At 52.8% G+C, this 13,312-nt stretch overlaps 1 protein-coding gene across 4 annotated transcripts in view; it reads left to right on the forward strand.

Moving 5' to 3' along the window:
- CLASP1 (cytoplasmic linker associated protein 1) overlaps positions 1-5,126 on the forward strand; it is a 268,685-nt gene extending 263,559 nt beyond the window's left edge. For all 4 annotated transcript variants that reach the window (XM_082630779.1, XM_082630777.1, XM_082630780.1 and 1 more), the window contains one exon: positions 2,292-5,126. In XM_082630779.1, the coding sequence (XP_082486905.1) occupies positions 2,292-2,378 (87 nt within the window). In that variant the 3' untranslated portion in view covers positions 2,379-5,126. The remainder of the gene's footprint in view (positions 1-2,291) is intronic.
- Positions 5,127-13,312: the final 8,186 nt, after the last annotated feature.

Genomic DNA, 13,312 nt, shown 5'->3' on the forward strand with positions numbered 1-13,312 from the left:
AGTGACCAGTGGACACGGTGGGACGAGCTCTGATTGCTGGGTCAGGGGCCTGGAGGAAGTGGCACTAGATTGGGCTGGGCTTGGCAGGATTGGGGAGCTGCACAGGGAGGGAAGGAGTGGACTGCAGGGAGGAACAGTGTGAACAGCTCAGGTAGGAGTAGGAGTGGGGTGCTCAGGGGACACGTTCTCCGAGCAGGGAGCTGCAGGAAGCACCTTGCAAGTGTCACTGCTCTGCATTTTGCAGGTGGGAAAGTCGAGGCTCAAGAAATGTTTGCCTGAGGTCGCAGAACTAGTTAGTGTTGGAGTTGGTCCTAGAATTCTGCTGGACCTATTGAGCCTCAGGCCAGTGCTTTGTTGAATGTACCACGGCTTCCCTTGCACCTGGTTGGCCCTGGTCGTATCCTCCTGAGCCTTAGAGCATTAGGAACCTTGTGTAAAATGATGGCACTTTGGGTTTTGTTTTTCTTTTTAATAAATTTAATTTTGGCTGCGTTGGGTCTTTGTTGTTGCACGTAGGCTTCTCATTGTGGTGGCTTCTCGTTGCAGAGCGTGGGCTCTAGGCACGTGGGCTTCAGTAGTTGTGGCGCGTGGGCTCAGTAGTTGTGGCGCAAGGGCTCAGCTGCTCTGCGGCATGTGGGATCTTCCCGGGCCAGGGACTGAACCCGTGCCCCTGCATTGGCAGGTGGATTCTTAACCACTGCGCCACCAGGGAGGCCCAATGATGGCACTTTGATCACCACACTGACTGTTCTGTCGAAAGGTTTCAGATTTTGAAAGGTATGGGATGAAAACAGACTGGGATACATAGCATGAATTCCCGACACACTCCCTGCAGCTGAAAAGAGTAAGAGGCGTTACAGGTCCTGATCTGTGGGGGGACCCCCAGTGGGCTGCTGCACGAAGACACGCTCCGGCAGAGCCCTCCCACCAGCTGCACGTCCTGGGCTCCACAGCCATGTGACTGAGCACGCCTTGCTGGGGGTCAGGGAGACACTGCCTCGCAGGGGCTCGGCTGGTTGCTGGTCCTGTTCCCACCCATCATCCGAGGGCCCCGCTTTCTCCTGTGCCACAAGCTCCACTCGGAGCGTCTCTTCGTGGGCTCCCCGGGGACCAGCCGCTCCTCCCTAGGCAGGCTTATACTTGGCCTCACAGCCTGTTCAGAGACAGCAGCTAAAGAGCTGTGGATAGTAAATATTCCCTTAATCTTACCAGTTGTGTGTTGCGTAGATTTTTATGGGCACTCTGCTTCTACAAATACCTGTTTCTTTTAATTCTTAAATATGATCAGGCACACTATCAACATATGAAGTTAGCGGCATTCAGCAAATATATAAGAACCTACCGTGTTACGTGGTGCTTTAGGTATTTCGAGGGTCCAAGGGGCTTGAGTTAGAACCAAATGAGATGTCAGGCTTTGAAGCCCTTTCGCCATGAAGCACTGTGCCTCACTGAGGGCACGTTGTTTAGTGACGCAGCGTCTGGCCTCAGGGAAGTTGAGTCTTGCTGGAAAGATCCAGCCCACTGCTCCCTGCAGCAGGAGGTGGCCTGTGCCAAGCCACAGTGGGTGGGGCAGGGGCCCAGGGTGTGGGAAGGCCAGGGGGGCAGATGGGGGTGGCCTGGGATTCCACGCGCTTCGGGAGGTGTGCGACGGAGGAGGAGCAGCTTCTGCACACATGTGAGGGTTAGAAAACTTGACCTCTGACCTTGGCTTGCTTCTTCATGCGGATGGAGTGTGGCTTGCACCCTCTCTTCCTGCTGGCTTGGGTGGAGCCAGTGGCTGCCTCGCCCCTGACGTGTGTGGATCTGCAGCCCCGAGGCCCACCTCGTGGTAACACGTTTCCCTCTTTTCGGGATAACCCCTTGCGCCCCCTCCTCTAGTCTGACCTCCCAATCGTGGTGGCCCTGGCCCCAGGCAGATTGCTTGGAACAGTGGTGGGCACTCAGTAAATGTGTGCAGTGAATTTCTCCACTAAGGGACGTGCTGTTTTTTTGTTTTTTTTTTTTTTTTTTTTGCGGTACGCAGGCCTCTCACTGCTGTGGCCTCTCCCGTTGCGGAGCACAGGCTCCGGATGCGCAGGCCCAGCGGCCATGGCTCACGGGCCCAGCCGCTCCGCGGCATGTGGGATCCTCCCGGACCGGGGCACGAACCCGTGTCCCCCGCATCGGCAGGCGGACCCCCAACCACTGCGCCACCAGGGAAGACCGGACGTGCTGTTTTGTTGTCACCTGGGTTTCTTTCCTGCTCTCTGATTTTTTCCTCCTGCTCACCCGTTTGTATCTTCTCCTTGCAGATGAAGCTGCTCAACTTATACATAAAGAGGGCGCAGACCACGAACAGCAACAGCAGCTCCTCATCCGACGTCTCCACGCATAGCTAATGCGGCGCCAGAGTCCCCGTGTAGCCCTGGAAGCAATCGGTGGTGCCTCTCAGAGAACTCCCCCTCCCCCCCATCGGCTGCCCAGTCAGTACCAGGAGGCCCGCAAATATTTATTACAATCAGTATTTTGATCCCTTCCAGCTTTTGTGTAGAATCATACTGGTATTGAATGTAAAGGAAGCAAGGCCTGCATTGCATCTTCCTACAAAACAAAACAAAAGGAGTAAGAAAAGAAGAGCCATACTTAAACCGTCTTGTCCAGCCTGCTGAGGTCGTAAAACCGTGTGTGTGGGGTGCAGTTTTTAAAAATCAGAGCTCTCTAGCCGATACCTGGTAGAAAGTAGCATTTTCTCTTCAGTTAATAAGGTTGGAGGAGGTGGGGTTAAGTTGTGTTTCTCTTTCATCTCGGCCTCCTTGGTTCTGGATGCCTTCCACAACTGACACCATGAAAGGGTTTGTACATTGTAAGTTGTGTTTTGAGACCTACTAAGAATATGAATCAAGTCTTGGCAAGAAGTGGGAGAAAAGTCTGAAGATGGCCTTTTAACGAACCCGTGGTATCGTGCTCACCGTCTCTGGACCGGAGGCGGACGCCCTGCGCGGTCTCCTTCCAGGACGGGCTCCTGCCCCTCTGAGCAACCCCACCGATGCCGCCCCTGCCCCAGAGCTGCCACTTGAGAGGCTTCTTAGAGATGAAATCCAAACACAAAAATCAAGGGAAATCGACAGTCTTGGTTAGCGTGTGCTTGAAACGGCCCTTCGTGCAGCGTCGAAGATACCGGAGAAGCGGCTCGTTTTACTGCCGAGATCCTGGGAAACACTATTTAACAGCGCTTCCCCCGTGACCCCGGCCCCTGGTGGTGCAGATTTAGGGCCCCCTCGCTTCCCTTCCCCAACCCGCGCCTAAGCGGCTCGATTCTAAGATGTTCTCGGTTAGTCTGGTACATGGCAGCTCTGCTATCGCAGTTTTGAATTCTGTTTAATGTGGGATTGAGATCAAAGAAAAATCTAGAGACCAAGTATCAGGATCTTTTTTTTTTTTTTAATTTTATGGACTGAAGTACTTCCTTGATCCTCTGTTGAGAGAATCATGGTTTTAAGGAAAAATTAATTGTGGCGGATCGCAGAAAAACAGGATTGGAAACAGTTTTAGAGTCAAATTCTTCAGTGAGAAACTTACCCCTTTAAAATTTATTCTTGAGGGTTTCACTGCTTCAGTGAAAGCAACTCCGGATCAGGACCCTGGTTAACAAAGTTTGGAGTAAAAGGCTTCAACCCAAATGGAAGCTCTTAATGCGGTCAGGAAGGCGTCTGTCGTCTCTTAGGTTCCACCGTAGCCCCCGTAAACGGAACTGACTTTTCCATTTTGTTAATGAGGTGTTTGCTGCTCTGGCGCCCAGTCCCTGCAGCTGCCAGGCTGTGTGGCTCTCACCCGTGAGCTGCACAGCCCCGAACGTAGCTTGTTTTCATTCAGAATCGACTTCAGATACTTTATGCGGAAATAGGCACTGAAGACGGAGGTCCGGGAGCAGAGGCCGGGGCGCCTTCACTGCGTGCGCGTGCGTACTGCGTACGTGCTGCGTGCATGCGCTTTGTGCGTGCGTGCGCGTAGCGGGTATCCTGCACGTGCGGGAGGGCCCGCGCTGCTGCCGTTGAGGGAACGTCAGGGGCGCGCTTTACGTGGTCGAACGTTATTGGCTTCTTATTGGCTGAGAGCCTAGCAGGCGCAGGCCTTACGTCCATTGCTGTTTGTTCTTACGTCACTCGCAGGGTAGCTTTCTTGTCCTCTACCATCGTCAGCGACTGATGACTCCTCTGGGGAAGCACCTGTGTTCCGCCGGGTTATTTCCGAGCCCTTCCTGGCGAGCGCGTGTGGAAAGGCCTCTCTCCTTCAGCTCGTGGACGCCCAGGTGGCCGCGGCCCCGCCCGCACTCGGGAAGGACCTTGAACGTGGCCGCGCGCGTCCTCCTGGCGCTCACAAAGGGCTAGCCTTGAACGTCACTTGCCCAGCCTTGATGTCCCGACCCAGCGGGTCCCGCCCACTCCCGACGGACAGCTGCAGCTGCCTTGCCGCCTCCCTGCAGGCGTCCTGTTTGGATGAAACAGCAGAACACAGGCGAAAAGAGCACCCGAGACTCGGTCCGCCTCCCCCGTTGGCCTGACTGTCCAGGGCCCCGAAAAGCCCCGACGCCACCGCCGGGGCCAGATCGCTGGGCTCCCGCTTCCCCTCCCGCTGCTGAGGCCCAGGGGGAGGTGCGCGGCCTTCCTGGGGACACTGCAGCCACGGGCCGCCCGCCACGGCCCCACTAGCTTCTCAGTCATGCAGCTGCACCTGATCTGTCTCCTGAATCTTTTTCTTGCCCTACCGCCCTTAATTTATCAAGCATAATATTACACGTTAAAGAACAGCAAATAAGAACTTTGTAGAATCCCACCAGGACTTTGCTAACCATGATATTTGGAGATGAAAAAAATGCTCTGAAAAATAGCCACCAAAATAGTTTTGTCGGCACTGTTCACACGCATGGTCCCCACACCCCCAGGTTGGGTTTTTGGTTTTGGTTTTTGGTTTTTTTGGGCTTTTTCATGTTACATCCATATCTGTATTTATATCTTATTTCACTTTCAAGTGTATCATGGCAAATGTACAGATTTTTTGTTGTTGTTAATAATGTGCTAGGATTTGCTAAAAAACAAAACAAAAAAAATCCTTTTGAGTTTGCTCTAGAATAAATGAGACTTAATTCAGTTTCCGACGTCTGAGTGTTTTTTTTTTTTTTTTTTTTTGGTCACGGTGCCTTGTATCCCGTCTCTCTGACGTCAGAACGAGGCCACATTTCTGAAGGATCAAGGGGCTACATGGAGGAGCTCGTGAGGTCAGCAGGTCGGACTGCAGGGGGCCCAGGGCCCAGGGCCGAGATCAGGCGGGTGTCAGGATGGAGCCTGGGGGAGGGGGAAGGGCCTGGCCAGCGGAGCCGTGGAGCTGGTCTGCAAGGAGCCCGTGCACGGCCCCCAGGGGCGCTGGTCCGTCTCTTTGGAGCCTTTTGCTTTCGGAACGATTTTGACTCTTCCGTTGCGATCCGTGAGGCATCTCAGTATCCCTGCCTGGTGACCTTGAGCCCCTTTCCCCCGTGGCCCACCGCCTCCTGCCCGTTTGACACGTGAGCTCGACGTGATCACAGAGGCTGGGTTCAAATCCCCGCTGCCCTCCTCACCCCCTCGGGCCAATGTTCTCACGGATAAACCGGAGTGAGACGGGCCTCGTGGAGGTGCTGGGAGGGGCCGCGGGTGATGTAGGTGAAGCCGCGGCCCTGCCTCCTGCTGTGAGTGAGGGAGACACACGCGTGCGAGGCTGTCACCACCCCACCCCACCTCCGGGCCTGGCGCACCGTCCGCCCGTTACTCCGGAGCAGCCGCGGAAGCCCCCGTGGATGTGCTGCGCTCAGGCGGGGCTGGCGGTGCACTCTCTGTATTGGGGTCTCTAACCCCTGCCGCCACCGTCCTCCTTATCCCAGGGCGGCCAGGAAGCCCCTGCTGATGGCTGTGTGTGTGTTGGGGGGAGGGGGAGATGCCCACCCCAAGCAGCGGGGCTTGACTCGGGGGGATCTGAACGGTCTTCTCTCCGGAAGGTGCCCCTTTCCACTCACAGTTTTGCACTCAGTTGTAAAGGTTGCAGGACTCCCTGCAGGGAGTCCAGGGGTTCCAAGGTTAAAACTGCCTACAGACCAATGCTCTTGACGTTCTTGGGTCATGAGTGGAGGGGGTGGGGAGCGGGGGCAGCGGCTGACAGGCAGCCTTAAGTAAGGTCATGGGCGACGCACTTAGACTTCTGAAGTACTCTCATCCGTGGCAGGTTTTTTTTTTTTTTTTTTAAATTTTTATCTTTGGGTGCATTGGGTCTTCGTTGCTGCACACGGACTTTCTCTAGTTGCGGCGAGCGGGGGACACTTCCTTGCGGTGTGCGGGCCTCTCGTTGCGGTGGCTTCTCTTGCTGCGCAGCATGGGCTCTAGAGCGCAGGCTCAGTGGTGGCGCATGGGCTTCGTTGCTCCATGGTATGTGGGATCTTCCCAGACTAGGGCTCGAACCCATGTCCCCTGCATTGGCAGGCGGATTCTTAACCACTGTGCCACCAGGGAAGCCCCGTGGCAGATTTCTGATTTTCATACCAATCCTGAGATGTAGGTGAGGAACTTGCCCTCGTGTCCCCTTTCCAGGTGGGGAAGTTGAGAGCCGGCCAGAGCACCAGCTAGATGGGGATGAAGGGACCCGGGGCCAGACCCCAGGTTCCTCCCCACGCTTCACACATCCTTCCTGACTTTCCAGGGGGCACCTCAGAATCCCCTGGGGAGCTGGTGAAGCAGAAGGCGGAGTCTCGTCCTGGTGTTGCTGATTCTGTAGGGCTGGGGTGGGACCTGGGGATGGGCATTTCTAACCAGCTCCCGGGTGCTGCTGATGCTGACAGGCTGCGGGCACCGTTGGAGAACCATTGTAAAACATTCCACATAAAGTACGACAGGCGGTTTGGTCCTCAGCTTCAGGATGCTCCTTCAGGCAAGCTGTTACAGTAAACAGCGCTGGGCTTCGGGGGAACCTCAGCCAGACCATCCCTGCCGTTTCCAGTTTAGCATCCTGACTAGGACTTCTGAAAGGGAAACGGGGTGCCATGAGCAGAGGGAAAGCCGAGCGTCTCGGGCAAAGGGGACATACGGCCCCTCGGGGCATAAAGCTCCCTGCTCAGCGCCGGGCCTCTCCATCTCCGGTATTTATTCACTCCTGCTTCAGTGGCTCCAGGCGAAAACGGACAAAGGTCATGTGAATCGGCATCTAATTCCAGATTATGTATTGTTAAAACATTACAATACTTCCACACCAGTGCTCTCCGCGGACGATTCGGTGGGGCTCCGGGCCCCTCTCCGGGGGCAGCGTTCCAGGCAGATTCCCCGCAGCTCCGGGATCCCACCTTCCCCAGCAACGGTTCAGGCTCTTGCCTCCGCGGCCCCACGCCCCTCGGCCTGGGAGAGCTTGGAAGGCTTTGCGGAGTTATCTGATTGAAGCCTCGTAACCACCCTGAGAGGTAGGTGCTATGATTATTCCCCTTTGGCAGATGGGAAGTAGAGGCACAGAGAGGCTGAGCAACTTGCCTAGGGCCACAGAGCTAACAAGAGTCACAGGGGAGATTCACACCCAGGAAGTCCAGCTCTAGCCTGAACCAGAGTTTCACCTTGTGTCTCTCTCCCTTCTCTGAGCTTCTGTTTTGTTTCCCATCCACCCGACTCACGTTAGCAAGTTCGGGTGGTCCCTGGTCACAGGCCTGCTGAGCTGTTTGACATTACACTCATGGTAACATTTCTGGGACCCCCCTGGGGTCCTGCTCCCCAGGCCTGGCAAGGGGGGAAGGGCTCAGTTGGGTGCAGGATGTCTGGGTCCTGAATCCCGTTCTGTTTCAGGGTCTATGACTTTAGCCGAATGACTCCAGTTTAGGATGACCTTGGCTTCTTCCTCTAGAAGCCCAGGGGTGGGGACCTGGGAGGGGTTGTGGGAGCACATAAGGATTAGCGTACAGTTCTTCGACCCTCAACGAATATCAGCTCTTGGAATTCTTATATTATTACTATTATAACGACTACCCCAATTTCTGACACAGGCGACGCTCAGTAAATGTTTGGACAAACGATGGGGAGAATGAGTGTCTCTCCCCTGAAGACCCCGGTCCTTCCCGGTGGGAAAGATCAGCACACGCCCTGAGAGCTCACGGATGCTCTTCCGTCCATGAGAGATGAGCAGGCTGCAAGAGGCGGCAGAGAAAGGGGCTGTCCCAACGTCCCGCTGATTTTATTTTTAGGCCACGCCGCTCAGCATGCAGGATCCAGTTCCCCGACCAGGGCTGGAACCTGTGCCCCAGCAGTGGAAACACAGAGTCAGAACCACTGGACCACGAGGGAAGTCCCCTGTCCTGCTTATTGACCGACCCCCCCCCACCCCACAACGCCACCGTCCCGGGCCTCCAGCTGCTCCCCGGGCATCCTCCACACCCGCTGTGCACTGTTCACCTTTATTTATCTCCTCTGGGCTCCAGATTCACACACACACACCCCACCCCCCTCCCCGGCCTGCTCGACTTCTCCACGTGGGAGTCTCAGGTCCGACCCCCGGCTGCCCTCCCCACCGCTCGCACCTGCACTGCCGCCCACGAGGGCCTGATTGGACCCTCTCCGGCCCCTCACCCTCCCGCTTCTATTCTCCCTCCTCAAAGTTCACGGCTGCTTTGTAAAAATCTGCCCATCTGGTCTATCATCCCTTTGCTTTCAAACCTGCAGTGGCTTCACACACTCGTGCAGACACACGAGGACACAGTTCCAAACTCTTGATCATGGCGCACAAGGCCGCCCCCTCCCGCCTGGCCCCGCCATCCTCTTTCACCCCATTCTGTGTCGCTGCGCCCCAGTAACCTTCCCTGCCTCGGGGCCTTTGTATCTCTGCTCCCTCTGTCTGACCCCACCCCTCCCCTCCTCTGCACACACACACACACACATGCACACACACACCTATACGTGGACTTCCCTTGGCTAACTTCTGTGGATGTTTAAGGTCTCAGCTTAAATGCCAGGTCATTAACTTCTTTGGAGAAATATCTAAATCCATTCCTTTACTTTTCCTTCCTAACGCTCATCACATACTTTATATCCATCTGTGAGATTATTTGGCTGATTTACCTAGATCTGCGGGCAAGAACCAGGCCTGTCACATTTCCCTCTGTATTCATAACATTCGGCTCATGTGCCTGGCCCGTGGTTGGTGCCAAATGAATGAATGAATAAATGAGTGAATGGCTGGTTTGCAGGTCCCCAAGTAGGATGTGATCTCAATGGCATGCCTCATGATCTAGATGAGCCCTGCCATGGTACCTAAGAATGCAGCCGCCACCGCTATACCACCTGGGTTCAAATCCCAGCTCTCATTTGACCTTGGGCTCTAACCTCTTCCTGCCTCGGTTTCTCCCTCTGAACGGACAGAATGCCAATCGGCAGCTGTGCCTTCCTCATAGGATATTTGTAAATCACTTAAAAAGAAAGGCGCCCTGGACACTGCCTGGCATTGCAAAGCCATTACTTTGGGTTTTTTTTTTTTTTAATTGAAGTATAGTTAATTTACAATGTTGTGTTAATTTCTGCTGTACAGCAAAATGATTTCGTTATACATATATATATTCTTTTTCATATTCTTTTCCATTGTGGTTTATCACAGGATACTGAATATAGTTCCCTGTGCTCTATAGTGGGACCTTGTTGTTTATCAGCCATTACTTTGTATTCAGTGGTCAGTTAGACCAATTAAGTGGGAGAGAGAACTTGGCCTTAGAGCTGGGCCTGGGTTCCCACGTTGTCGTCCCCATTTCTGTGTAGTCGGCCCTCCGTGTCCAGGGATGTGAAACCTGCAGAGACAGAGGGCCGACTGTGACCCCTCTTGGCTTCTATCAGCCCTGAGGTTACAAGGCAGCACGGCCAAGGTGGAAAGCAGTTTGACTTTCTCCGGTAAGACTGAAGGTTCACATACCTTACAACCCAGCAGCCCCCATCGTGGGGCAGGCCCTGGGCGAGCCCAGCAAAGACTCCGGCAGGCAGGCTTCCTAAAGCCCAAAAAAGGCACAGCCCAAGGGGGCCCAGGAGGGGGTCGGTAAAGAATTAGTGGGCCCTTCACATAATGGGATCTGATATGGAAGTGAAAATGAGTGAACGACCACTCTTAGGAAAACCATTTTGAGGGAAAACAGAAAGTCGCAGAAGAATTTGTAGTGTCTTAGTTTTTTAAGGTGAAAATAACCGAAACGAAATAACCATGCATCTTTTAGAGACACATAGGCAGTGATAAAATTCCACAAAGTAAGTGGATATGAAACAAGCTTATGAGACCATTGTGTGACTTGGGAGGCGTCAAAAATCTAGAGCAGCGACAGTGGAAACCAGACCAGTAAAATCGTATTTAGTCAGGGTTTATCGTGCAGGAAAGAACAGTTCGCAGACCGGGAGCTTTCAAACCCCAGACTGATATGCTCGTGTTACAGGATGGTTTCTAAAGTGAAAATGGGGAATCATTTAACCTTTACAGTGATTGGCGATTACAATAGGGGTTTCCAGACAGCAGGGAACTGGTTAAAAGTGATTATCTTATACCATTTTAGGAAGAGGACAAATTTCTTTTATGACTGTCAGAGGCATTTATAGGAAACCAGCTAAGTTGTTTCACTTACGTTTATGAAACAAGTTAGATTTACGGGGCTTCCATTGCTCTGTCTGCTCAGGGCAATTTCCATAGCACAGGGAAGCTCGTGGTGATGATGTTTTAGATCACAAATTGGGTGGTGGGTTCACGGGTGTTTTATTTTTATAGCTTGTCAGTAACCTATATATTATATATGTTTTCTTCCATAGGATCAAACATTGCATAATTTAAAAACAAAAAATGTGTGAACATATTAAGTTATAAGGTGACTGAGGGGACTTCCCTGGTGGCGCAGTGGTTAAGACTCCACGCTCCCAATGCAGGGGGCCCGGGCTCGATCCCTGGTCAGAGAAGTAGATCCGCCATGCCGCAAGGAAGGACCCCACGTGCCACAACTAAGACCCGGCGCAACCAAATACATAAATTAATTAATTAATTTTTTTTTTAAATAAGGTGATTGGTCTTCCCTGGTGGCGCAGTGGTTGAGAGTCCACCTGCCAATGCAGGGGACGTGGCTTCGTGCGCCAGTCCAGGAAGATCCCACATGCCGCGGAGCGGCTGGGCCCGTGAGCCATGGCCGCTGGGCCTGCGCATCCGGAGGCTGTGCTCCACAACGGGAGAGGCCACAACAGTGAGAGGCCCGCGTACCGCAAAAAAAAAAAAAAAAGGTGATTGATGTGAGTCTATTAATCCTTTGGATTAGCATAGAGATGGAAACCGCCCAATTTAAAATTCTTGTAGAGAATTTGCAGACCCTTGAGAATACATCTAGAGACCACCATTCAAGGAATACTATACTACATGGGACCATCCATGGTCCTAACAGGCCTGTGTCTGAATAGAGGCTCTGCATACGGACATCCTCACCCTAAAGAATATCCTCTCTGCACAGGGTAATGGGGGAGGGGTGAGCATGGAAGATCTCCTTCTTAGCACAAGTTTCTCACAGCCCCTTGGGCCCCCTCCTCAGCTCACTCCTCTCCCGCCCAGTTATACCTCCTAATAAAAGCCAAAAGGAGAAATGGTTCTGATGTTGTCCAAGTTGTTATGCATGACAGAGGGTCCTGCTTTTTCAGTCAAATCTGAGGTGCCTTCTACTCTGTGTGAGATATGCTCCAAGAGGGACACACCCAGAGAGGAGAGGTGCTGAGTCTGAGAAGGACTGGCATGCTTCACGCCTTTCCCTTCTAGCATGCCTTCCTCTACTGCTGGGCCAAACTCCCTCGGTGCTGGGTTCCACGTGTCCCTGGGCTCTGCCAAGGAGATGTACCTTGCCAAGAAGGGAAACAGCTTTCACTGAGGATGGACACACCAGTGGGGAGAGGGGCAAACCAGGTACACGTTCTAGATTCTCCCCAGTGTCATAGCTACCAACTGCCAGCTGGACCACCAAGGTTTATCCCTTTATCTGGGAAGGAATTCTCCCTGTCTGCTATTGTTCCTGGCTGAGTGGCACCCAACCTGGTCCCCTGGCTCTCCCAAAGATAATGTCCACTACATCGTAGCTCTCTGTAAGAAATCTCCTTCTGCTTAAACTAACTGGAGGGGACTCCATCACTTGTAACAGAGAACCCTGAGCAATAGCGAGACAGACAAATGTCCAGCTGAAGCCAAAACAGCAACTAAGTGAATTACGGTTCAGCCTTTTGACGAAATACTATCCAGTCATGTAAAAGTGTATGTCCAAGGGCTTCCCTGGTGGCGCAGTGGTTGAGAGTCCGCCTGCCGATGCAGGGGACACGGGTTCGTGTCCCGGTCCGGGAAGATCCCACATGGCGCAGAGCGGCTGGGCCCGTGAGCCATGGCCGTTGAGCCTGCGCGTCCGGAGCCTGTGCTCTGCAATGGGAGAGGCCACAACAGTGAGAGGCCCATGTACCGCGGAAAAAAAAAAAAAAGACATCAGAGATTTAATAAAGTAGTGAAAAATTACCTGGAATTAGCAGGAAGTGATGGAAATCTGGAGAGACGAGCCTTGTGTTTAGGGCTCCTTGTGTCCTGGAAGTGTTTCTCAATTCAGAAGGGAAAGCCGAGGCAACTGAGATGTGGACAGAAGTACTATGATCCGGGGCTTCCCTGTGGTGCAGTGGTTAGGAGTCCGCCTGCCAGTGCAGGGGACACGGGTTCGAGGCCTGGTCCGGGAAGATCCCACATGCCGTGGAGCAACTAAGCCCGTGCGCCACAACTACTGAAGCCTGCACGCCTAGAGCTCGTGCTCCCCAACAAGAGAAGCCACCGCAGTGAGAACCTCGTGCACCGCAATGAAGAGTAGCCCCCGCTTGCCACAACTAGAGAAAAAAAGCTGTGCACAGCAATGAAGACCCAACACAGCCAAAAAATAAATAAAAATTTAAAAAAAAAAGAAAGAAGTAACATGATCCAAACTGCTGATGCCCCAAGTTCCTGGCAGAAACAAACATAAGACTTCTCTGGAGGAAAATATCATCATCTAGGCCACAAAAATATTTATACAACTTTTCAAATATAACTGTTCAGCACACAATAAATAGTAACCTGCCACATGAATGGGCAAAGACCAACAGAAACAACAGACAATGGATAAATACCCACAGGGGCTCCAACAGTTGAGTTATCAAACATAGACTTTAAAATAACCTTATTTAATATGTTCAGAGAGATAAAAGACAAGATTGAGGATTTCTGCAGAGAACTGGAAACCTAAAGAAATCAATATCATATTTTAAAAAAGGATATA

This window comes from Mesoplodon mirus (assembly GCF_964341445.2).
Source record: "Mesoplodon mirus genome assembly, chromosome: 8".
NCBI classification, from domain to species: domain Eukaryota; kingdom Metazoa; phylum Chordata; class Mammalia; order Artiodactyla; family Ziphiidae; genus Mesoplodon; species Mesoplodon mirus.